Here is a 25,859-nt window from a genome sequence, read left to right as displayed (position 1 = left end):
TTCTAAGTATTTCTCACATACATTCTTCAAAGCAAACACCTGATCCACACATCCTCTACCACTTCTGAAACCACACTGCTCTTCCCCAATCTGATGCTCTGTACATGCCTTCACCCTCTCAATCAATACCCTCCCATATAATTTACCAGGAATACTCAACAAACTTATACCTCTGTAATTTGAGCACTCACTCTTATCCCCTTTGCCTTTGTACAATGGCACTATGCACGCATTCCACCAATCCTCAGGCACCTCACCATGAGTCACACATACATTAAATAACCTTACCAACCAGTCAACAATACAGTCACCCCCTTTTTTAATAAATTCCACTGCAATACCATCCAAACCTGCTGCCTTGCCGGCTTTCATCTTCCGCAAAGCTTTCACTACCTCTTCTCTGTTTACCAAATCATTTTCCCTAACCCTCTCACTTTGCACACCACCTCGACCAAAACACCCTATATCTGCCACTCTATCATCAAACACGTTCAACAAACCTTCAAAATACTCACTCCATCTCCTTCTCACATCACCACTACTTGTTATCACCTCCCCATTTGCGCCCTTCACTGAAGTTCCCATTTGCTCCCTTGTCTTACGCACTTTATTTACCTCCTTCCAGAACATCTTTTTATTCTCCCTAAAATTTAATGATACTCTCTCACCCCAACTCTCATTTGCCCTTTTTTTCACCTCTTGCACCTTTCTCTTGACCTCCTGTCTCTTTCTTTTATACATCTCCCACTCAATTGCATTTTTTCCCTGCAAAAATCATCCAAATGCCTCTCTCTTCTCTTTCACTAATACTCTTACTTCTTCATCCCACCACTCACTACCCTTTCTAATCAACCCACCTCCCACTCTTCTCATGCCACAAGCATCTTTTGCGCAATCCATCACTGATTCCCTAAATACATCCCATTCCTCCCCCACTCCCCTTGCTTCCATTGTTCTCACCTTTTTCCATTCTGTACTCAGAATATATATTATCCCTGGGGATTGGGGAGAAAGAATACTCCCCACGTATTCCCTGCGTGTCGTACAAGGCAGGGGGCTGGAAATCCTCCCCTCTCGGTTTTTTTTTTAATTTTCCAAAAGAAGGAACAGACGGGGCCAGGTGAGGATATTCCAAAAATGGCCCAGTCCTCTGTTCCTAACGCTACCTCGCTAATGCGGGGAAATGGCGAATAGTTTAAAAGAAAGAATATATATATATATATATATATATATATATATATATATATATATATATATATATATTTTTTTTTTTTTTTTATACTTTGTCGCTGTCTCCCGCGTTTGCGAGGTAGCGCAAGGAAACAGACGAAAGAAATGGCCCAACCCCCCCCCCACACACATGTACATACACACGTCCACACACGCAAATATACATACCTACACAGCTTTCCATGGTTTACCCCAGACGTTTCAAATGCCTTGATTCAATCCACTGACAGCACGTCAACCCCTGTACACCACATCGCTCCAATTCACTCTACTCCTTGCCCTCCTTTCACCCTCCTGCATGTTCAGGCCCCGATCACACAAAATCTTTTTCACTCCATCTTTCCACCTCCAATTTGGTCTCCCTCTTCTCCTCATTCCCTCCACCTCCGACACATATATCCTCTTGGTCAATCTTTCCTCACTCATTCTCTCGATGTGCCCAAACCATTTCAAAACACCCTCTTCTGCTCTCTCAACCACGCTCTTTTTATTTCCACACATCTCTCTTACCCTTACGTTACTTACTCGATCAAACCACCTCACACCACACATTGTCCTCAAACATCTCATTTCCAGCACATCCATCCTCCTGCGCACAACTCTATCCATAGCCCACGCCTCGCAACCATACAACATTGTTGGAACCACTATTCCTTCAAACATACCCATTTTTGCTTTCCGAGATAATGTTCTCGACTTCCACACATTTTTCAAGGCTCCCAAAATTTTCGCCCCCTCCCCCACCCTATGATCCACTTCCGCTTCCATGGTTCCATCCGCTGACAGATCCACTCCCAGATATCTAAAACACTTCACTTCCTCCAGTTTTTCTCCATTCAAACTCACCTCCCAATTGACTTGACCCTCAACCCTACTGTACCTAATAACCTTGCTCTTATTCACATTTACTCTTAACTTTCTTTTTCCACACACTTTACCAAACTCAGTCACCAGCTTCTGCAGTTTCTCACATGAATCAGCCACCAGCGCTGTATCATCAGCGAACAACAACTGACTCACTTCCCAAGCTCTCTCATCCCCAACAGACTTCATACTTGCCCCTCTTTCCAGGACTCTTGCATTTACCTCCCTAACAACCCCATCCATAAACAAATTAAACAACCATGGAGACATCACACACCCCTGCCGCAAACCTACATTCACTGAGAACCAATCACTTTCCTCTCTTCCTACACGTACACATGCCTTACATCCTCGATAAAAACTTTTCACTGCTTCTAACAACTTGCCTCCCACACCATATATTCTTAATACCTTCCACAGAGCATCTCTATCAACTCTATCATATGCCTTCTCCAGATCCATAAATGCTACATACAAATCCATTTGCTTTTCTAAGTATTTCTCACATACATTCTTCAAAGCAAACACCTGATCCACACATCCTCTACCACTTCTGAAACCGCACTGCTCTTCCCCAATCTGATGCTCTGTACCTGCCTTCACCCTCTCAATCAATACCCTCCCATATAATTTACCAGGAATACTCAACAAACTTATACCTCTGTAATTTGAGCACTCACTCTTATCCCCTTTGCCTTTGTACAATGGCACTATGCACGCATTCCGCCAATCCTCAGGCACCTCACCATGAGTCATACATACATTAAATAACCTTACCAACCAGTCAACAATACAGTCACCCCCTTTTTTAATAAATTCCACTGCAATACCATCCAAACCTGCTGCCTTGCCGGCTTTCATCTTCCGCAAAGCTTTTACTACCTCTTCTCTGTTTACCAAATCATTTTCCCTAACCCTCTCACTTTGCACACCACCTCGACCAAAACACCCTATATCTGCCACTCTGTCATCAGACACATTCAACAAACCTTCAAAATACTCATTCCATCTCCTTCTCACATCACCACTACTTGTTATCACCTCCCCATTTACGCCCTTCACTGAAGTTCCCATTTGCTCCCTTGTCTTACGCACCCTATTTACCTCCTTCCAGAACATCTTTTTATTCTCCCTAAAATTTACTGATAGTCTCTCACCCCAACTCTCATTTGCCCTTTTTTTCACCTCTTGCACCTTTCTCTTGACCTCCTGTCTCTTTCTTTTATACATCTCCCACTCAATTGCATTTTTTCCCTGCAAAAATCGTCCAAATGCCTCTCTCTTCTCTTTCACTAATACTCTTACTTCTTCATCCCACCACTCACTACCCTTTCTAAACAGCCCACCTCCCACTCTTCTCATGCCACAAGCATCTTTTGCGCAATCCATCACTGATTTCCTAAATACATCCCATTCCTCCCCCACTCCCCTTACTTCCATTGTTCTCACCTTTTTCCATTCTGTACACAGTCTCTCCTGGTACTTCCCCACACAGGTCTCCTTCCCAAGCTCACTTACTCTCACCACCTTCTTCACCCCAACATTCACCCCTCTTTTCTGAAAACCCATACTAATCTTCACCTTAGCCTCCACAAGATAATGATCAGACATCCCTCCAGTTGCACCTCTCAGCACATTAACATCCAAAAGTCTCTCTTTCGCACGCCTGTCAATTAACACGTAATCCAATAACGCTCTCTGGCCATCTCTCCTACTTACATAAGTATACTTATGTATATCTCGCTTTTTAAACCAGGTATTCCCAATCATCAGTCCTTTTTCAGCACATAAATCTACAAGCTCTTCACCATTTCCATTTACAACACTGAACACCCCATGCATACCAATTATTCCCTCAACTGCCACATTACTCACCTTTGCATTCAAATCACCCATCACTATAACCCGGCCTCGTGCATCAAAACCGCTAACACACTCATTCAGCTGCTCCCAAAACACTTGCCTCTCATGATCTTTCTTCTCATGCCCAGGTGCATATGCACCAATAATCACCCACCTCTCTCCATCAACTTTCAATTTTACCCATATTAATCGAGAATTTACTTTCTTACATTCTATCACATACTCCCACAACTCCTGTTTCAGGAGTATTGCTACTCCTTCCCTTGCTCTTGTCCTCTCACTAACCCCTGACTTCACTCCCCAGACATTTCCAAACCACTCTTCCCCTTTACCCTTGAGCTTCGTTTCACTCAGAGCCAAAACATCCAGGTTCCTTTCCTCAAACATACTACCTATCTCTCCTTTTTTCACATCTTGGTTACATCCACACACATTTAGGCACCCCACTCTGAGCCTTCGAGGAGGATGATCACTCCCCGCGTGACTCCTTCTTCTGTTTCCCATTTTAGAAAGTTAATACAAGGAGGGGAGGATTTCCGGCCCCCCGCTCCCGTCCCCTCTAGTCGCTTTCTACGACACGCGAGGAATACGTGGGAAGTATTCTTTCACCCCTATCCCCAGGGATAATATACATATATATATATACATATACACACACACACACATACACACACATACGCACATACACACACACACACACACATACCTATATATACATATGAAAAATGTAAGAAACAATTTAGAAAACAAACTTTTAGCTTGAAATGAATGAAAAAAATGAATGTCACATAATGGTTCAACCTCTGGCTATGGAAAAGGAAATGTACAATTTATTCACACAAACGTCAATAGCAGTTCTCATCAATTTCACCACTGTATCAATAAGCTTCAATGTCTAAGCTACATTTTTCTCCAACTTCACTATTTTCTTGTCAAAAACACCATGCATGAAAACTATCACTCCAGTAACACAACTATAAACATTTACTTCCCCTTTAAAAGTTCTGGGGAAGTCTGTCTCGATACATATATATATATATATATATATATATATATATATATATATATATATATATATATATATATATGATAGAGTTGATAGAAATGCTCTGTGGAAGGTATTAAGAATATATGGTGTGGGAGGCAAGTTGTTAGAAGCAGTGAAAAGTTTTTATCGAGGATGTAAGGCATGTGTACGTGTAGAAAGAGAGGAAAGTGATTGGTTCTCAGTGAATGTAGGTTTGCGGCAGGGGTGTGTGATGTCTCCATGGTTGTTTAATTTGTTTATGGATGGGGTTGTTAGGGAGGTGAATGCAAGAGTTTTGGAAAGAGGGGCAAGTATGAAGTCTGTTGGGGATGAGAGAGCTTGGGAAGTGAGTCAGTTGTTGTTCGCTGATGATACAGCGCTGGTGGCTGATTCATGTGAGAAACTGCAGAAGCTGGTGACTGAGTTTGGTAAAATGTGTGAAAGAAGAAAGTTAAGAGTAAATGTGAATAAGAGCAAGGTTATTAGGTACAGTAGGGTTGAGGGTCAAGTCAATTGGGAGGTGAGTTTGAATGGAGAAAAACTGGAGGAAGTGAAGTGTTTTAGATATCTGGGAGTGGATCTGGCAGCGGATGGAACCATGGAAGCGGAAGTGGATCATAGGGTGGGGGAGGGGGTGAAAATTCTGGGAGCCTTGAAGAATGTGTGGAAGTCGAGAACATTATCTCGGAAAGCAAAAATGGGTATGTTTGAAGGAATAGTGGTTCTAACAATGTTGTATGGTTGCGAGGCGTGGGCTATGGATAGAGTTGTGCACAGGAGGATGGATGTGCTGGAAATGAGATGTTTGAGGACAATGTGTGGTGTGAGGTGGTTTGATCGAGTAAGTAACGTAAGGGTAAGAGAGATGTGTGGAAATAAAAAGAGCGTGGTTGAGAGAGCAGAAGAGGGTGTTTTGAAATGGTTTGGGCACATGGAGAGAATGAGTGAGGAAAGATTGACCAAGAGAATATATGTGTCGGAGGTGGAGGGAACGAGGAGAAGAGGGAGACCAAATTGGAGGTGGAAAGATGGAGTGAAAAAGATTTTGTGTGATCGGGACCTGAACATGCAGGAGAGTGAAAGGAGGGCAAGGAATAGAGTGAATTGGAGCGATGTGGTATACCGGGGTTGACGTGCTGTCAGTGGATTGAATCAAGGCATGTGAAGCGTCTGGGGTAAACCATGGAAAGCTGTGTAGGTATGTATATTTGCGTGTGTGGACGTATGTATATACATGTGTATGGGGGTGGGTTGGGCCATTTCTTTCGTCTGTTTCCTTGCGCTACCTCGCAAACGCGGGAGACAGCGGCAAAGCAAAAAAAAAAGAAAAAGAAAAAAAATATATATATATATATATATATATATATATATATATATATATATATATATATATATATATATGTGTGTGTGTGTGTCATAGAAAGCAACTAGAGGGGACGGGAGTGGGGGGCCAGAAATCCTCCCCTCCTTGATTTTTTTTAACTTTCTAAAATGGGAAACAGAAGGAGTCACGCGGGGAGTGCTCATCCTCCTCGAAGGCTCAGACTGGGGTGTCTAAATGTGTGTGGATGTAACCAAGATGTGAAAAAAGAAGAGATAGGTAGTATGTTTGAGGAAAGGAACCTGGATGTTTTGGCTCTGAGTGAAACGAAGCTCAAGGGTAAAGGGGAAGAGTGGTTTGGGAATGTCTTGGGAGTAAAGTCAGGGGTTAGTGAGAGGACAAGAGCAAGGGACGGAGTAGTAGTACTCCTGAAACAGGAGTTGTGGGAGTATGTGATAGAATGTAAGAAAGTAAATTCTCGATTAATATGGGTAAAACTGAAAGTTGATGGAGAGAGATGGGTGATTATTGGTGCATATGCACCTGGGCATGAGAAGAAAGATCATGAGAGGCAAGTGTTTTGGGAGCAGCTGAATGAGTGTGTTAGTGGTTTTGATGCACGAGACCGGGTTATAGTGATGGGTGATTTGAATGCAAAGGTGAGTAATGTGGCAGTTGAGGGAATAATTGGTATACATGGGGTGTTCAGTGTTGTAAATGGAAATGGTGAAGAGCTTGTAGATTTATGTGCTGAAAAAGGACTGGTGATTGGGAATACCTGGTTTAAAAAGCGAGATATACATAAGTATACGTATGTAAGTAGGAGAGATGGCCAGAGAGCGCATGAAAGAGAGACTTTTGGATGTTAATGTGCTGAGAGGTGCAACTGGAGGGATGTCTGATCATTATCTTGTGGAGGCTAAGGTGAAGATTTGTATGGGTTTTCAGAAAAGAAGAGTGAATGTTGGGGTGAAGAGGGTGGTGAGAGTAAGTGAGCTTGGGAAGGAGACTTGTGTGAGGAAGTACCAGGAGAGACTGAGTACAGAATGGAAAAAGGTGAGAACAATGGAAGTAAGGGGAGTGGGGGAGGAATGGGATGTATTTAGGGAATCAGTGATGGCTTGCGCAAAAGATGCTTGTGGCATGAGAAGAGTGGGAGGTGGGTTGATTAGAAAGGGTAGTGAGTGGTGGGATGAAGAAGTAAGATTATTAGTGAAAGAGAAGAGAGAGGCATTTGGACGATTTTTGCAGGGAAAAAATGCAATTGAGTGGGAGATGTATAAAAGAAAGAGACAGGAGGTCAAGAGAAAGGTGCAAGAGGTGAAAAAGAGGGCAAATGAGAGTTGGGGTGAGAGAGTATCATTGAATTTTAGGGATAATAAAAAGATGTTCTGGAAGGAGGTAAATAAAGTGCGTAAAACGAGAGAACAAATGGGAACATTAGTGAATGGGGCAAATGGGGAGGTAATAACAAGTAGTGACAAAGTGAGGAGATGGAGTGAATATTTTGGAGGTTTTTTGAATGTGTTTGATTATGGAATGGCAGACATAGGGTGTTTTCATCTGGGTGTTGTGCAAAGTGAGAGGGTCAGGGAGAATGGTTTTGTGAACAGAGAAGAGGTAGTGAAAGCTTTGGGGAAGATGAAAGCAGGCAAGGTGGCGGGTTTGGATGGTATTGCCGTGGAATTTACTAAAAAAAGGGATTGACTGTGTTGTTGACTGGTTGGTGAGGATATTCAATGTATGTCTGGTTCATAGTGAAGTGCCTGAGGATTGGTGGAATGCATGCATAGTGCCATTGCACAAAGGCAAAGGGGATAAAGGTGAGTGTTCAAATTACAGAGGCATAAGTTTGTTGAGTATTCCTGGGAAATTATATGGGAAGGTATTGATTGAGAGGGTAAAGGCATGTACAGTGCACCAGATTGGGGAAGAGCAGTGTGGTTTCAGAAATGGTAGAGGATGTGTGGATCAGGTGTTTGCTTTGAAGAATGAGTGTGAGAAATACTTAGAAAAACAGATGGATTTATATGTAGCATTTATGGATCTGGAGAAGGTATATGATAGGGTTGATAGAGATGCTTTATGTTTTAAGAGTATATGGTGTGGGAGGCAAGTTGCTAGAAGCAGTGAAAAGTTTTTATCAAGGATGTAAAGCATGTGTACGAGTAGGAAGATAGGAAAGCGATTGGTTCCTAGTGAATGTCGGTTTGCAGCAGGGGTGCATGATGTCTCCATGGTTGTTTAATTTGTTTATGGATGGGGTTGTTAGGGAGGTGAATGCAAGAGTTTTGGAGAGGGGCAAGTATGTAGTCTGGTGTGGATGATAGTGCTTGGGAAGTGAGTCAGTTGTTGTTTGCTGATGATACAGCGCTGGTGGCTGATTCATGTGAGAAACTGCAGAAGCTGGTGACTGAGTTTGGTAAAGTGTGTGAAAGAAGAAAGCTGAGAGTAAATGTGAATAAGAGCAAGGGTATTAGGTTCAGTAGGGTTGAGGGACAAGTTAATTGGGAGGTAAGTTTAAATGGAGAAAAACTGGAGGAAGTGAAGTGTTTTAGATATCTGGGAGTGGATTTAGCAGTGGACAGACCCATTGAAGCAGAAGTGAGTCACAGGGTGGGGGAGGGGGCAAAGGTTCTTTGAGCGTTGAAAAATGTGTGGAAGGTGAGAACGTTATCTTGGAGACCAAAAATTGGTATTTTTAAAGGTAATGGTTCCGACAATGTTAAATGGGTGCGAGGCATCGGCTATAGATAGGGTTGTGCGTAGGAGCTGGATGCGTTGGAAATGAGATGTTTGAGGACGATATGAGGTATGAGGTGGTTTGATCGAGTAAGTAATGAAAGGGTAAAAGAGATGCATGGTAATAAAAGAAGTGTGATTGAGAGAGCAGAAGGGGGCATGTTGAAATGGTTTGGACACATGGAGAGAATGAGTGAGGAAAAATTGACAAAGAGCATATATGTGTCAGAGGTGGAGTGAAGAAGGAGAAGCAAGTTACCAAATTGGAGGTGGAAGGATGGAGTGAAAAAGATTTTGAGCGATCGGGGCCTGAACATGCAGGAGAGTGAAAGGCGTGCAAGGAATAGAGTGAATTGGAATGATGTGGTGTACCAGGGTTGATGTGCTGTCAATGGATTGAACCAGGGTATGTGAAGCATCATGGGTAAACCACGGAAATGTCTGTAGGGCCTGGATGTGGAAAGGTATCTGTGATTTCAGTGCATTACACATGACAACTAGAGGCTGAGCGTAAATGACTGTGGCCTGCAATACTCAACAGCTAGAGACTGAGTGTGAACGAATGTGGCCTTTTTGTCTGTTTTCCTGGCACTACCTTGCTGAAGCAGGGGGTAGCGATCTTGTTTCCTGTGGAGGTGGATAGCATCAGGAATGGATGAAGGCAAGCAAGTATGAATATGTACGTGTATATATGTAAATACATATACATAAGTATTGGAAAGGATCACAATTTTGCGCGTGATCAAGATATTCCTATGAGTCCAGGGAACTTTTCGTGTTTCATTTTCCTCGTGGACTCATAGGAATACATAAGTATACGTATGTAAGTTGGAGAGATGGCCAGAGAGCGTTATTGGATTATGTGTTAATTGATAGGCGCATGAAAGAGAGACTTTTGGATGTTAATGTGCTGAGAGGTGCAACTGGAGGGATGTCTGATCATTATCTTGAGGAGGCGAAGGTGAAGATTTGTAGAGGTTTTCAGAAAAGAAGAGAGAATGTTGGGATGAAGAGAGTGGTGAGAGTAAGTGAGCTTGGGAAGGAGACTTGTGTGAGGAAGTACCAGGAGAGACTGAGTACAGAATGGAAAAAGGGGAGATCAAAGGAGGTAAGGAGAGTGGGGGAGGAATGGGATGTATTTAGGGAAGCAGTGATGGCTTGCGCAAAAGATGCTTGTGGCATGAGAAGCGTGGGAGGTGGGCAGATTAGAAAGGGTAGTGAGTGGTGGGATGAAGAAGTAAGATTATTAGTGAAAGAGAATTTGGACAATTTTTGCAGGGAAATAATGCAAATGAGTGGGAGATGTATAAAAGAAAGAGGCAGGAGGTCAAGAGAAAGGTGCAAGAGGTGAAAAAGAGGGCAAACAAGAGTTGGGGTGAGAGAGAATCATTGAATTTTAGAGAGAATAGAAAGATGTTTTGGAGGAGGTAAATAAAGTGCGTAAGACAAGGGAACAAATGGGAACTTCAGTGAAGGGGGCTAATGGGGAGGTGATAACAAGTACTGGTGATGTGAGAAGATGGAGTGAGTATTTTGAAGGTTTGTTGAATGTGTTTGATGATAGAGTGGCAGATATAGGATGTTTTGGTCGAGGTGGTGTGCAAAGTGAGAGGGTTAGGGAAAATGATTTGGTAAACAGAGAAGAGGTAGTGAAAGCTTTGCAGAAGATGAAAGCCGGCAAGGCAGCGGGTTTGGATGGTATTGAATTGGAATTTATTAAAAAAGGGGGGTGACTGTATTGTTGACTGGTTGGTAAAGTTATTTAATGTATGTATTATTCATGGTGAGGTGCCTGAGGATTGGCCAAATTCTTGCATAGTGCCATTGTACAAAGGCAAAGGGGACAAAGGTGAGTGCTCAAATCTCAGAGGTATAATTTTGTTGAGTATTCCTTGGAAATTATATGGGAGGGTATTGATTGAGAGGGTGAAGGCATGTACAGAGCATCAAATTGGGGATGACCAGTGTGGTTTCAGAAGTGGTAGAGGATGTGTGGATCAGTGTTTGCTTTGAAGAATGTATGTGAGAAATACTTAGAAAAGCAAATGGATTTGTATGTAGCATTTATGGATCTGGAGAAGGCATATGATAGAGTTGATAGAGATGCTCTGTGGAAGGTATTAAGAATATATGGTGTGGGAGGCAAGTTGTTAGAAGCAGTGAAAAGTTTTTATCGAAGATGCAAGGCATGTGTACATGTAGGAAGAGAGGAAAGTGATTGGTTCTCAGTGAATGTAGGTTTGCAGCAGGGGTGTGTGATGTCTCCATGGTTGTTTAATTTGTTTATGGATGGGGTTGTTAGGGAGGTGAATGCAAGAGTTTTGGAAGAGGGGCTAGTATGCAGTCTGTTGGAGATGAGAGAGCTTGGGAAGTGAGTCAGTTGTTGTTCACTGATGATACAGTGCTGGTGGCTGATTCATGTGAGAAACTGCAGAAGCTGGTGACTGAGTTTGGTAAAGTGTGTGAGAGAAGAAAGTTGAGAGTAAATTTGAATAAGAGCAAGGTTATTAGGTACAGTAGGATTGAGGGTCAAGTCAATTGGGAGGTAAGTTTGAATGGAGAAAGACCAGAAGAAGTGAAGTGTTTTAGATATCTGGGAGTGGATTTGGCAGCAGATGAAACCGTGGAAGCAAAAGTTATTCATAGGGTGGGGGAGGGGGCAAAAATTCTGGGAGCCTTGAAGAATGTGTGGAAGTAGAGAACATTATCTTGGAAAACAAAAATGGGTATGTTTGAAGGAATAGTGGTTCCAACAGTATTGTATGGTTGCGAGGTGTGGGCTATAGATAGAGTTTTGCGAAGGAGGGTGGATGTGCTGGAAATGAGATGTTTGAGGACTATATGTGGTGTGAGGTGGTTTGATCGAGTAAGTAATAATAGGGTAAGAGAGATGTGCGGTAGTAAAAAGAGTGTGGTTGAGAGAGCAGAAGAGGGTGTATTGAAATGGTTTGGTCACTTGGAGAGAATGAGTGAGGAAATATTGACCAAGAGGATATATGTGTCAGAGATGGAGGGAACGAGGAGAAGTGGGAGACCAAATTGGAGGTGGAAAGATGGAGTGAAAAAGATTTTGAGTTATCGGGGCCTGAACATGCAGGAGGGTGAAAGGCGTGCAAGGAATAGAGTGAATTGGAACGATGTGGTATACTGGGGTCGACATGCTGTCAATGGATTGAACCAGGGCATGTGAAGCGTCTGGGGTAAACCATGGAAAGTAATGTGGGGCCTGGATATGGAAAGGGAGCTGTGGGTTCGGTGCATTATTACATGACAGCTAGAGAGTGAGTCTGCAAGAATGTGGCCTTTGTTGTCTTTTCCTAGCGCTACCTCACACACATGAGGGGGGAGGGGGTTGTTATTTCATGTGTGGCGAGGTAGCGATGGGAATGAATAAAGGCAGACAGTATGAATTATATATATGTGTATATATGTATATGTCTGTGTGTGTATATATATGTATACGTTGAGATGTATAGGTATGTATGTTTGCACGTGTGGACGTGTATGTATATACATATGTATGTGGGTGGGTTGGGCCATTCTTTCATCTGTTTCCTTGTGCTGCCTCACTACCGCGGGAGACAGCGACAAAGCAAAATAAATAAATAAATAAATAAATAAATATGTATGTAAATATCTCTGTAGGTGTATGTATATGTATGTATATGTGCGTGTATGGGCGTTTATGTATATATATATGTGTATATGAGTGGATGGGCCATTCTTCATCTGTTTCTTAGTGCTACCTTGTTGACGTAGGAAAAAGCAATTAAGTATATTATGTGTGAAAGGAGAAAGTTGAAAGTAAATGTGAATAAGAGCAAGGTTATTAGGTTCAGTAGGGTTAAGGTACAAGTTGATTGGGAGGTAAGTTTGAATGGAGAGAAATGATAGGAAGGGATGTGCTTTAGATATCTGGGACCAGATTTTGCAGCAGATGGAACCATGGAAGCAGAAGTGAGTCATATGGTGGGGGAGGGTGCAAAGGTTCTGGGAGTGATGAAGAACACGTGGGAGGAGAAAATGTTGTCTCAGAGAGCAAAAATGGGTATGTTTGAAGGAATAGCAGTTCCAACAATGTTATATGTTTAAGAGGCATGGGCTATAGATAGGGATAGGGTTGCACAGAATAGGGTGGATGTGTTGGAAATGAGATGTTTAAGGACAACATGTGGTGTGAGGTGGTTTGGTCAAGTAAATAATGAAAGGGTAAGAGAGACAAGTGGAAATGAAAAGAGTGTGGTTGAGAGAGAAGAGGATGTATGGAAATGGTATGGACATATGGAGAGAATTAGTGAGGAAAGATTGACAAAGAGGATATATGTATCAGAGGTGGAGGGAACAAGGAGAAGCAGGAGATCGAATTGGAGGTGGAAAGATGGAGTGAAAAAGATTTTGAGTGATCAGGGCCTGAACATACAATAGGGTGAGAGTTGTGCAAGGAATAGAGTGAATTGGAATGATGTGGCATACCGGGGTGTCGATGTGCTGTCAATGAACTGAACCAGGGCATGCAAAGCATCTGGGGTAAACCATGGAAAGGTCCATGGGGCCTGGACGTGGATAGGAAGCTGTTGTTTCGGTGCATTGCATTGCACATGACAGCTAGAGACTGAGTGTGAATGAATGTGGCCTTTCTTGTCTTTTTCCTAGCACTACCTTGCTAAAGCGGAGGGGGTAGCAACGCTATTTTATTTGTGGTGGGGTGGCAATTGGAATGGATGAAGACAAGCAAGTATGAATATGTACATGTGTGTATATGGATATGTCTGTGTATATGCATGTATATATGAAAGAAGAAAGTTGAGAGTAAATGTGAATAAGAGCAAGGCTTTTAGGTTCAGTAGGATTGAGGGACAAGTTGATTGGGAGGCAAGTTTGAATGGAGAAAAAGTGAGAGGAAGTGAAGTGTTTTAGATATCTGGGAGTGGACTTAGCAGCGGATGGAACCATGGAAGTGGAAGTGAGTCATGGGGTGGGGGAGGGGACGAAGGTTCTGGGAGTATTGAAGAATGTGTGGAAGGCGAGAACGATATCTCGGAGAGGAAAAATGGGTATGTTTGAAGAAATAGTGGTTCCAATAATGTTATATGGTTGTGGTGCAGAGGAGGGTGGATGTGTTGGAAGTGAAATGTTTGAGGAAAATATGTGGTGTGGGATGGTTTGATTGAGTAAAGAATGAAAGGGTAAGAGAGATGTGTGGTAATAAAAAGAGTGTGGTTGAGAGGGCAGAAAAGGGTGTGTTGAAATGGTTTGATCATATGGAGAGAATGAGTGAGGAAAGATTGACAAAGAGCATATATGTGTCAGAGGTGGAGGGAAGAAGAAGCAGGAGACCATATTGGAAGTGGAAGGATGGCATGAAAAAGATTTTGAGCGATCGGGGCCTGAACATACAGGAGGGTGAAAAGTGAGCAAGGAGTAGAGTGAATTGGAACGATGTGGTATACTGGGGTCGACATGCTGTCAATGGATTGAACCAGGGCATGTGAAGTGTCTAGGGTAAACCTTGGAAAGGTCTGTGGGGCCTGGATGTGGATAGGGAGCTGTTGTTTTGGTGCATTACACATGACAGCTAGAGACTGAGTGTGACCAAATGTGGCCTTTCTTGTCTGTTTTTCCTAGCACTACCTGGCTGAAGCAGGGGGTATCAACTCTATTTCGTGTGTGGCGGGGTAGCGATGGGAATGGATGAAGGCAGGGAAGTATGAATATGTACATGTGTATATATGGATGGCTGTGTATGTGTATGTATACGTGAAACAAGTAAAGTTGAGAGTAGATGTGAATAAGAGCAAGGCTATTAGGTTCAGTAGGGTTGAGGGACAGGTTAATTGGAAGGTAAGTTTGAATGGAGAATAAATGGAGGAAGTGAAATGTTTTAGATATCTGGAAGTGGACTAAGCAGCAGATGGAATCATGGAAGCGGAAGTGAGTCACAGGGTAGGGGAGGGGGCGTAGGTTCTCAGAGCATTGAAGAATGTGTTGAAGGCGAGAACATTATCTCAGAGAGCAAAAATGGGTTGTTTGAAGGAATAGTGGTTCCAGCAATGTTATATGGTTGTGAGGCATGGGCTATAGATAGTGTTGTGCAGAGGAAGGTAGATGTGTTGGAAATGAAATGTTTGAGGAAAATATGTGGTGTGAGGTGGTTAGATCAAACAAGTAATGAAAGGGTAAGACAGATGTGTGGTAATAAAAAGAGTGTGGTTGAGAGAGCAGAAGAGGGTGTGTTGAAATGGTTTGCTCATATGGAGAAAGTGAGTGAAAAAAGATTGACAAAGAGCATGTATGTATCAGAGGTGGAGGGAAGAAGAAGCGGGAGACCAAATTGGGGGTGGAAGGATGGAGTGAAAAAGATTTTGAGTGATTGGGGCTTGATTATACAGGAAGTATACAAGGAGTAGAGTGAATTGGAACGATGTGGTATACCAGGGTCGACGTGCTGTCAGTGGATTGAACCAGGGCATGTGAAGCATCTTGGTCTGAATGTGGAAAGGGAGCTGTGGTTTTGGTGCATTACACATGACAGCTAGAGACTGAGTGTGAATTGATGTTGTCTTTTCCTGTTGCTACCTCGCTGGGAGAGGGGGATGCAATTTCATGTGTGGCATGGTGGTGACGGGAATGGATAAAGGCAGCAAGTATGAATATGTGCATGTGTGTATATGTATATGTCTGTGTATGTATATGTATGTGTACGGTGAAATTTATATGTATGTATGCGTGCATGTGTAGGCGTTTAGGTATATGCATGTGTACATGGGCGGGTTGGGTCATTTCTTGTCTGTTTCCTTGCTCTTGTGTGTATGTGAGTGGATGGGCCATTCTTCATCTGTTTCCTGGCACTACCTTGCTGATGTGGGAATCAGCAATTATGTATAGTAGATAAATAAATATACATATTATACTTAATCGCCATCTCCCGTGATAGTGAGGTAGCACAAGGAAACAGGCCAGGAATGGCCCAACCCACTCACATACACATGTACATACATAAACGCCCACACACGCCCATATACATACATATACATTTCAGTGCATACATACGTATACATACGTAGACATATACATATATACACATGTACATATTCATACTTGCTGCCTTCATCCATTCCTGTCACCACCCTGCCACACATGAAATTGCATCCCCCTCCCCCAGTGAAGTATTGCCAGGAAAAGACAAAAGGCCACATTCGTTTCCACTCATTCTCTAGCTGTCATGTGCAATGCACCGAAACCACAGCTCTTTTTCCTCATCCAGGCCCCACAGACCTTTCCATGGTTTACCCCAGACACTTCACATGCCCTGGTTCAATCCACTGACAGCACATCGACCCCAGTTCCAATTCACTCTATTACTTGCATGCTTATCACCCTCCTGTATGCTCAGGCCCCGATTGCTCAAAATCTTTTTCACTCCATCCTTCCACCTCCAGTTTGGTCTTCCGCTTCTTGTTCCCTCCACCTCTAACACTTACATCCTTTTTGACAACCTTTCCTCACTCATTCTCTCTGTATGTTCAGACAGTTTCAGCACACTCTCCTCAACCCTCTCAACCACACTCTTTTTATTACCACACATCTCTCCTGTGCTTTCAGTACTTATTCAGCCAAACCACCTCACATCACATTTTATCCTCAAACACTTCATTCCAACACATCCACTCTCCTTCACACTACCTTATGTATAGTCCATGCCTCGCATCCATCTTATATTCTTGGAACTACTATACCTTCAAACATATCCATTTTTGCACTCCCAGATAACATTCTCTCTTTGCACATGTTCTTTAACAGTGCCAGAACCTTTGCCTCCTCACCCAGCTTATGACTCATTTCCACTTCCATGGTGCCATTTACAGCCATTTCCACTCCCAGGTATCTAAAATGTTTCATATCCTCCAATTTTTTCTCCATTCAGATTCACCTCCCAGCTAACCTTCTACAGTTTCTTACTCACATCTACCACCAGTGCTGTATCCTCAGCAGACTACAACTGACTCACTTTCTAGTCCCTATCATCCCCATCAGACTGCAGACTCCCCCCTCCAAGACTCTTGCAGTTATCTCCCTCACCACCTCATCCATAAACAAACTGAACAGTCATGGGGACATCACACGCCCCTGCTGCAGACCAACCTTCCTTTGGAACCATTCACTCCCCTCTCTTCCTAATCAAACACATGCTATATGCCCTTGATAAAAACTTCTCATTGTGTCCAGCAGTTTTCCTCCCACACCATACATTCTTAAGACCTTCCACACGGCATATCTATTAACCCTGTCATATGCCTTCTCCAGATCCATAAATGTTACATACAAATCCATCTGTTTTTCTAAGTATTTCACACACACACTCTTTAAAGCAAACATCTGATCCACACATCCTCTACCACTTCTGAAACCACACTGCTCTTCCCCAATCTGATGCTTTGTGCATACTTTCACCCTCTCTGTCATTACCATTTATACTTTACTTTCTATCTTTCCCAAAAGCACCTAGAGCCCCTTCAACTATTTTCCTTGCATTACTTAGCTCTTTATCTTTGCTTTCCTTTTACCATTTTAGACAGTCATAACTTTCATGCATGTAGCATACATACATTACAGTGCCTGCCACCCATTCAGACTGTTATTACACTGAGACTTGCCAGTCTTCTCAAACAGAGTGGCCGTGCACTTTTTTACATGTGCATTTAGCATGTTACTACTGCCCATTACTGAAACGAATTATCAGTTCTACTCAACTTCACATGATTTAGCATGTGCTTTTAGTATGTTACTATTAGATGTCACTGAAATGAATTACCAATTCTACTCGGCTTTGCTCATGATTTAGCTAGCACAACAGTATGATCTTCCATCCAACAATACTCATAGATCTCATTCTGCATCAGCAAGGTGCAGCTGTATTGTACAATCACTATTTCACCAGTATCTCACATTATGTCTTTCTATCTCTGATGCCCATTCTCTTCAGGAACTCCCATTAAGGGATTTGCCACAGGAAATGATTCTCCACTTACCCTGTCCTTAACTGCCTCCCTCACATCCACCATTCCATGCATTTTCCCCCATTTCTCTTACATTCTACTTTGTTCATAAAAAATTATACAGTTTTGGAAATATTCCACAACAGCTTGATTCTCTTTCAGAATTATTTCAGATATACTCACTCTCTTTTCTCACATTTGCACGTGTTTCTAATAGGTTTTGAATATGTATTGACAGTCTTCCATATGCACCATGTTTAAATCTTTTAAGGGACTTTCACTTTTTCTTATTTCTCTTTAGATCATTTAGACAATATACTGTATTTAGATCATTTAGAAAATGTACTTTATTTTCCCATAACTTTAGTGAATGCAAAAATTTGGTCTTTATTTCCTCTTTTCCACTTTGCTTTCTCACAGATAATTTTGCATATTCTTGTCTTTCATAGAATGAAAACAATATTATATTCTTTTAAGCGCTTTTGTTATGCAATTTTGATTTTGTGAGCAGAGATTGAAATTATAATTGTAGTATACCTTTGGATATGTAAGTTGATGAATAAACAGTATTTTCAATAATAGCACCCTAATTCTGTGTAGGAAAGGCTTCATTCTGGTTGAAATTAACACATTTTTGGAAAGTACATTGTTGTTTAGATTTTTATAATGTTGGAACAAAAATTAAGCATATGGCAAATGATACTTTTCTTTGTAAGATCGGTATGTATACAGCAGATTGCAAAACATTCTAGGCATCTTTTTTATGTGTTTCAGAGCAAATGGAAATTGCCATAAAGTTCATACATATAGATTTTTTATATTCCTGTCAAAGATTTTAGTATTTTATGGGATGAATTGTTGGCCCACTAAGTACTATACCATATATTTTGGCTGTAGTCAGCTCAGCATTCATCAAAGTTTTAAAGCATTGATATTTGTTCATTCCTCATTTAAGCTTACATGATCTGTAACTAACAGAGGATCTTAATGCAGATGATGGCTGCAATCAAAGCTGGCTCCATATCTCACTCACGTTTTGCTCAGTTGGCAGAAATGGCAGAAGAGGACCAAAGACGGAAGATCACTGTGGACCGCAGTGGTGGTGGTCTATAATAATTTACTTATTCATTTAGACTGTGATTTGATGAGCATGAGCAGATACACTTAAAGTAGTCTTGCCATAGGATTTGAATAGGTTTGTAAATACCTCTACTAAAATTTCACATCTCTTCCATACTTTAATCTTCATTTGACTATGTAATGAAAGAAGAATCTCTAGGTTAATGATTTGTGAATGATATTGCTCAGCACTGAAATATACTCATTAACAGCCAATTATTATTGGATAAAACATGATGAAAGTGAAAAACATTTATATTTTTTTCGTACTTTGTTATTTTGAAAAATCACCTATCATATTTTTTATGAATTCATATATGCATTTATAAGTGTAAAGTGAGGAAATCTATGTTTTCAAAAATCTTATAATATTTCCATTATGTGAGTATATCAGATATTAGATTGGAAGCTTAGAGCTTCAGAAAAGTAACTGGCTTAAATTGTACTGATTTTGAAGTCTGGTAATGATATGCTTGTGTTGTCTGTCAGGTAGTGTGGCGTTGAAAAGATTTGTGTTTGCTTTTGTCATTTCTATATGATTTATTTTTTCTTATAGGTTAAGAACCACTTGTATAACAGTAGGAACCTGCTTAGCAGGATGACACTATTTTGTTATATGGAATAGATTTAATGTATTTTCTCACCTCAGAATCTGAATTGGTATATACTGAAATGCTTACTGTCATAATTTCAAAGTTTTCAGAGTTAGCATAGCAAAACTACTCCAATTTGCCTCTGACCATTCATACATTACTCATTGTGATAGATTCTCTCACTCTGATTTGAATTTCAACTCCTGACTCAGGAGTACCGAAGATCTTTGACAAAAGGATGTTTTGATTTCCTATAAAATCTACATCTTTGCATCCTCTGGAAGCTGTACTTTTTACATTGTAGATATTACTTTGATCTCCAGTGGTTTCTTCTGTATACGTTGTCTTTGAACTGCATAAAGGCTGCTTTTTTTTTTTTCATTATTAAGATTATGGTGGAAAAAGTTATGAGAAAGAATGCAGATGTACCTCATTCTCAAAACCTACATTAGTCTTCCTTAAACTTTTGCACGGGCTCAGTTTATGACCATTCATTTTTTTTTTTTCATGAAATGTAAGATTATGAGAGGAAGAATAACTCTAGCATACCTTTTTTTTATAGGCTTATTGCAGGGATCATAGAGATTTACCTTAAGCAGGTAAGACTGCAAAGTGATAATGGCTGCCAGCAACCACCATGCATTTGCCAGGGTCTCATTTTTTGTGCAATAGTTGGTGATAGATTATTTCCAGGAGAAATTCATAACCCTTATTACTTTTGGCAGCCTACTTGAAAACCATAGCTGTTTTCATTAAAAACAAGAGGCAAGAAACTTGAAACAAATTTTTTTTTATAGTCAATCCTAGGGAAATGTGGAGATATACATACAACTGCTGCCTTTTTGGATTTAAGTAGGACATCTTGTCCCATAATGATAAAGCAAATCATCATAAACATCCCAGTTGTTTGGATTTATATTGTGATTATCAAATCACTCTTGAGCTATGTAGTGTCCCTCCTATTTTTGGCTTGGGGAATTATCTCAGATTTCAGGTTGAAACTCAGTTGTGTTCTTTTGGAAAGATTTTGCAAATGACCTGCACCGCCATCTCCCAAGTTTTCCACATCAATTTTTGACCGTCTTTGTAAATATTGTCCTCCATCAGGTGCTGAGAGGACTTGCTTTGATATAAGGAGGAGGTACATTTCATGGATTTGTAGAAACCACATCTAAGGATGGGCATTATAGAATTACAAGCCCATACCAAGTTGAGAGTCATGAAGGGTAAGATCAACTAGAACAACTTTGAAGAATTGATCTTGGATTAGTTGGGAAGAAACCTTCTTTTCTTTATGGTTCCTTGTAGCATTTGATATAATTGCCTCCTTCGTTGTTACCACAGAGCTGCATTCCCTGTGGGGATCATTATTATCCAACTTGACAACTCCAGTTGTAGTATTATCAAATTGCTTTACAAAGGTTATGATTATGAAGCCCTTGGGCAGTGTCTCAGCATTATGTCCTAGTTCTTCTTGAGCCATCCTTGCATCTAATTCTATCAGCTGTTCACTGAATTAGTTTTCTCCATAGGAGGCATGCAACTCCATCACATCCCTTCAAGATCATCTGATCCTGTATCCTTGCCCACATTAACAATCTTGTCTTTGATGTCTTTCATGTTCTCATCAAAGTTTTGGAAACCATTTATGCAATACAATCACAGTTTTCTCCATACACTTTTCATACTGAAGATGACTTTATTCCATCAATCAACAGTGTTTCAGTAGCCTGAAGGAAGTTTAAACTAACCCACAATTCCTTCAGTGCAACAGCATTGTTGCCACTTTTATTAATGCCTGGACAGATGAATGTTCGTTACTTATAGTAGGCCTTGAACTTTGCACTAGAGTTCACTAGTTATGGAAAGATTATTGCCATGGCCACCTCCTTGAGGGAGTTCTAATTGGAACAGGCATCAGAGATATAGGTAGAAAGAACTTTGCTATTAAATTGCAATCCATAGACTGTAGTAGTTATTTCGTGATTGGTGGCAGGAAATTTCTTTTCTCTTTTAATAACAAGTCATTAAGTGTTGGTGATTTCCTGAAGCATTATCTAGGATAAGCAGTGCCATAATTGCCAGCTTATCTGAGTGCAATAAAGTGGAACAGCTGGGCAAAAATAATTCTTAAACCAGTCTTCAAAAACGGCCATGGTCTCCAAGCATTCATATTTACTCTCCAAATGACTGGTAAATATATTTTTGACTAAGTGTTTGAGCTTGGAATCCCTTGCAGGAGTCCCTCCAAGCAGATGAGTAAGCATGTTTTTAGCAGATTTATGCTTCTTTTCTTTGGAAATGAATATCCTTTCCAGCATTTTTTCCTGTTCACTCTGATTTCATCAGGTTTAGATACCTCCTGGACTAAATGAAATACTCTACTCAATAATTGCTTAAAAAAAGAAAGAAAAAAAAAGAAAATGCTTTTGCTACCTCTACATTTGCATTTGCAGTTTGTACAGCTCTTAAAGTTCTCAAGCTATCCCAGCTTGCTTCAAAATGCTCCATTGTTGAACTTTCTCCAGAACCTCTCTTCAGATCCTCAAGTAAACGCATTACCCTTTTTGTAATTAAGTGCATACAGTAACTGTACTTGATGTTGATCCTCCAACCAAGTGTTGAACTTGATAATACTTCTGTATCATTCATTAAACAACTCCTGTTTCTTATCATTTAAGCAGCAAAGGTTGCTGCAGCCATTAAAGTTTCTTTGATCATAACAGGATTCTTAATATTTGTACTTGATGTTGTTGATGGAAGCAAATAGATATGCAGAAGTAATCCTACACCTTAGCAAGGAAGAGAAACTTGCAGCTTCTAAATGGGATGAAAAGTTAGCTTGATATTTAAACAGAGGCAGCAAAAGTTTGAACATCAAGAAAGTCTTGATGGCGCCTGATGTAGAGCATAAAGGCTATTCGAGAAAGATCTTTAATAGCAGTGCCAGTAACATTTTTGCTGGCTTCAGAATAAATAATTGTGACTAATCAAATTTTGGATCAAAGAATTTTAAAGGCACTGCTCATTCTTTTGTCATTTATAGGAATTGTGCAGCATTGCCACATCTTGGACAGAAGCTATATATCTTCAAAATGACTTTCATCAAATTCTGGGTGTAATACAGCAAGGACATAACTACAAAAAGGCTGTATCTGACATAAGGACACAACTACAAAAAGGCTGTATCTGAAATTACTATAATCTGTAAATTCGTTTATTTTGGTATACAAGCTCTTGCTGAATTCTTCATGCCTTCATGTATCTGAAATATTTGTGAATTGTAAGTAAGGAATTTTTGTACGATATTATCCAACCTGTTGTAGCAGAATTAGACGTGCTACAGTCATGGATCATACAGGTCATCAGTGGTTTTCACTGGACTACCTCTTGCCATTTTCAAAGTGATGTTCTTTTTCTTGAGAATGGTAATAGTGTTCTTAATCATTTACTTTGTTGTAGATAGGGAAACAACTGGTTGATTTTCATTGCATTTTTAAAGGGTAATGACTCTGTGCTCAGAACCAAAGATAAGGTGAGGGGAATTAGTTTCTTGTGTGAATAAGATATTTTGGTGAAGGGATACTATATGTTTCATACTAATTAGAATGACAACTTTCTGTAACAGTTGATGATATGCAACTGAGTATGGAAATTTAATCAGCTTGCATTAGGATAGATATAACATCTCATGTACTGAGCACTGATGATCATTTGTGATTAATGCCTGAACATATCTTAGTTCTTTCTAGGTTATGTCTAAACATTTATATTTATATATATATATATATATATATATATATATATATATATATATATATATATATATATATATATATATACATATATACATATACATATTCCCTCAAAGGCCCAGTCCTCTGTTCTTAATGCTACTTCGCTAACGCGGGAAATGGCGAATAGTTTGAAAGAAAGAAAGATATACATATAGATATACAGAGGGAGAGACAGAGAGTATATGAGTGTGTGACTTTATTCTTGTAAATATTACTAATGTATTACTATAAAAACAAAGCATCATTACTGGCAAATATAAATGATCATGGACATGACATCATTGCTCTAAGTAGTCGACAGTTATGGACCATATAGTTTCATAAATAGTATTGTATTAGACATCCAGATGAGAATGTGCAAAGTTATGTATTGCAGCAGTTCAGGATGAAATGGGTGAAGTTAGAGGTGAAAATTTATATTGCCAATATGTCACTGGAAAATCCTGGACAGTTTAAACCTGAAGATATTGGTTTCTTTAGATAGAAGACAAATTCGTTCAAGATGTTTAACCCTTTAGTTCTGGAATTTGACCATAGATGAAGGAAGCTTTATAGTAATTGAGTCTGTTATGCGATTTTACCCCATGACCATTGAAAACCACCCTATTAGGTCTTGAAGTTCAAGAATTGTAATTCATCCACTTGAATTTTTAAACTTGACTTGCTACTATCTGGTGACTTTGTGGCCACCTGCTAGGGGGGAAACCTCCATGAGGAGTAAGAGTACTGTGATAGGGTGATTTAAGATGAATACTTGCAAGTTAGAGCCTTTTACAACCAAACATGCTCTTCAAAGTTGAATATTTAAGAATAAAAGCCTTAGTATGTATTTCGATTTCCTGGTTTCCCTCCATACACCTTTCATGTCTTATGCTGTATATCTGATAAACTTGTAATGCAAAAAAAAGAACTACACATACACACCTGCATCTCTAGGCTACAAAGCTCCTTTTTCAGTCCTCACTTGAAATTTCATTCCAGACATAAAGGGTTGAATAGTGGACATAATGAATATTTATTGGGTAATCATATACTGCCCTAAGGATAGCACATTGACATTAGGACACTATAAATGTTCAAAAGCAAGCCTGTCAAGAAGGATTTTTATGTGAAATGTATATTTGCATTTTTATCATGGTCCTTATGCAAACTGAAGAATATTGTAATAGTTGAAGAGAAAAAAGACGAAGGTGTGTGCATATGATTTAATAAAAATACTTATATTATTCCTACAGTCTCTACCTTGCCCTGCTTTTAACCTAAAAGTTGATAGCGTTGAGTATTCCCTACTGATAAACTGAATGAGCTACACAAAATACACATACCCTCCCTCCATCATTTAACAAAGCTACCCCACCAGAACCCCCAACCACACAGTAAACTTTATGCATTTTAACACTAGTGGCAACACAAACAATGGCATTTAAATGACAACTTACACATAGCTCTTGTCCAAGAAACTGGATACAGCCAGTCTCGGTGGTTCCTTTCCGTAATTACACTACCCTAAGGCAAGACACATGGACAAGAAAGAAGACTCAGAATTCTTATAAACTATAATCCCATTCACAAGCACAGACAACACTCTTGAAATATAATCCACACAAATAAAACTGCGCAGAACTTTCTATGTAACGCCAACATACCAACTCCCTTCCCTCCCAGATATCCTGCTCTGTGACTATTGGTGCTTATAGACCTGGCCACAAGAGGTTTATCAAGGAAAGGTGAGTGTATCGGATGTTTTGATGTGGAAGATCAGGTATTAGTGATAGGAGCCATGAAAGCAAAAGTAGGTAATGTGTCAAATGAGGTTATTATTAGGGGGCATGGAGTATTCAGTAAGGTGAATGGATGTGGTGAACAGCTTGTGGAGTTTTGTGCTGAAAAAAGAACAGTGATTGAGAAACACTGTGCTAGAGTTGCCCACTGTTTCTTAACATTCTGCTTACATATTTTGTATTCTTCCCTCCTCCTGTACTGAACTTCCGCTGTTACATTCCTATCGAGCAATCCACCATATGCCTTTTACATCAATAGATACCATTTTTGCCCTCCAAGATAGTGTTCTCTCTTTTCATACACCCTTCAGTGCTCCCAGACCTCCCCCCCTTGACTCACTAATGCTTCCATGGTTCCATTCACTGACTTGTTCACTCCCAGGTATCTAAAACACCTCACATTCTTGAAGTTTGGTCCATGCAAACTCACACCCCAACTAACCTGCCCCTCAACCCTGCTAAATCCAATAACCATGCTTTTATTCACATTTACTCTCAGCCTGTTCACACACTTTTCCAATTCACA

The 25,859-nt window shown here is 40.4% G+C and overlaps 1 protein-coding gene across 1 annotated transcript in view; it reads left to right on the top strand.

Moving 5' to 3' along the window:
* Gpo1 (glycerophosphate oxidase 1) overlaps positions 1-24,778 on the top strand; it is a 169,642-nt gene extending 144,864 nt beyond the window's left edge. Inside the window, exon 10 of the mRNA XM_071683695.1 lies at positions 19,037-24,778. Within this exon, the coding sequence (XP_071539796.1) occupies positions 19,037-19,156 (120 nt within the window). The 3' untranslated portion in view covers positions 19,157-24,778. The remainder of the gene's footprint in view (positions 1-19,036) is intronic.
* The last annotated feature ends 1,081 nt before the right edge of the window (positions 24,779-25,859 follow it).

The sequence above is a fragment of the Panulirus ornatus genome, chromosome 37 (assembly GCF_036320965.1).
Source record: "Panulirus ornatus isolate Po-2019 chromosome 37, ASM3632096v1, whole genome shotgun sequence".
Classification (NCBI taxonomy): Eukaryota; Metazoa; Arthropoda; class Malacostraca; order Decapoda; family Palinuridae; genus Panulirus; species Panulirus ornatus.
The sequence above is the reverse complement of the archived record's forward strand: the minus strand, read 5'-3'. Positions and strand labels throughout refer to the sequence as shown.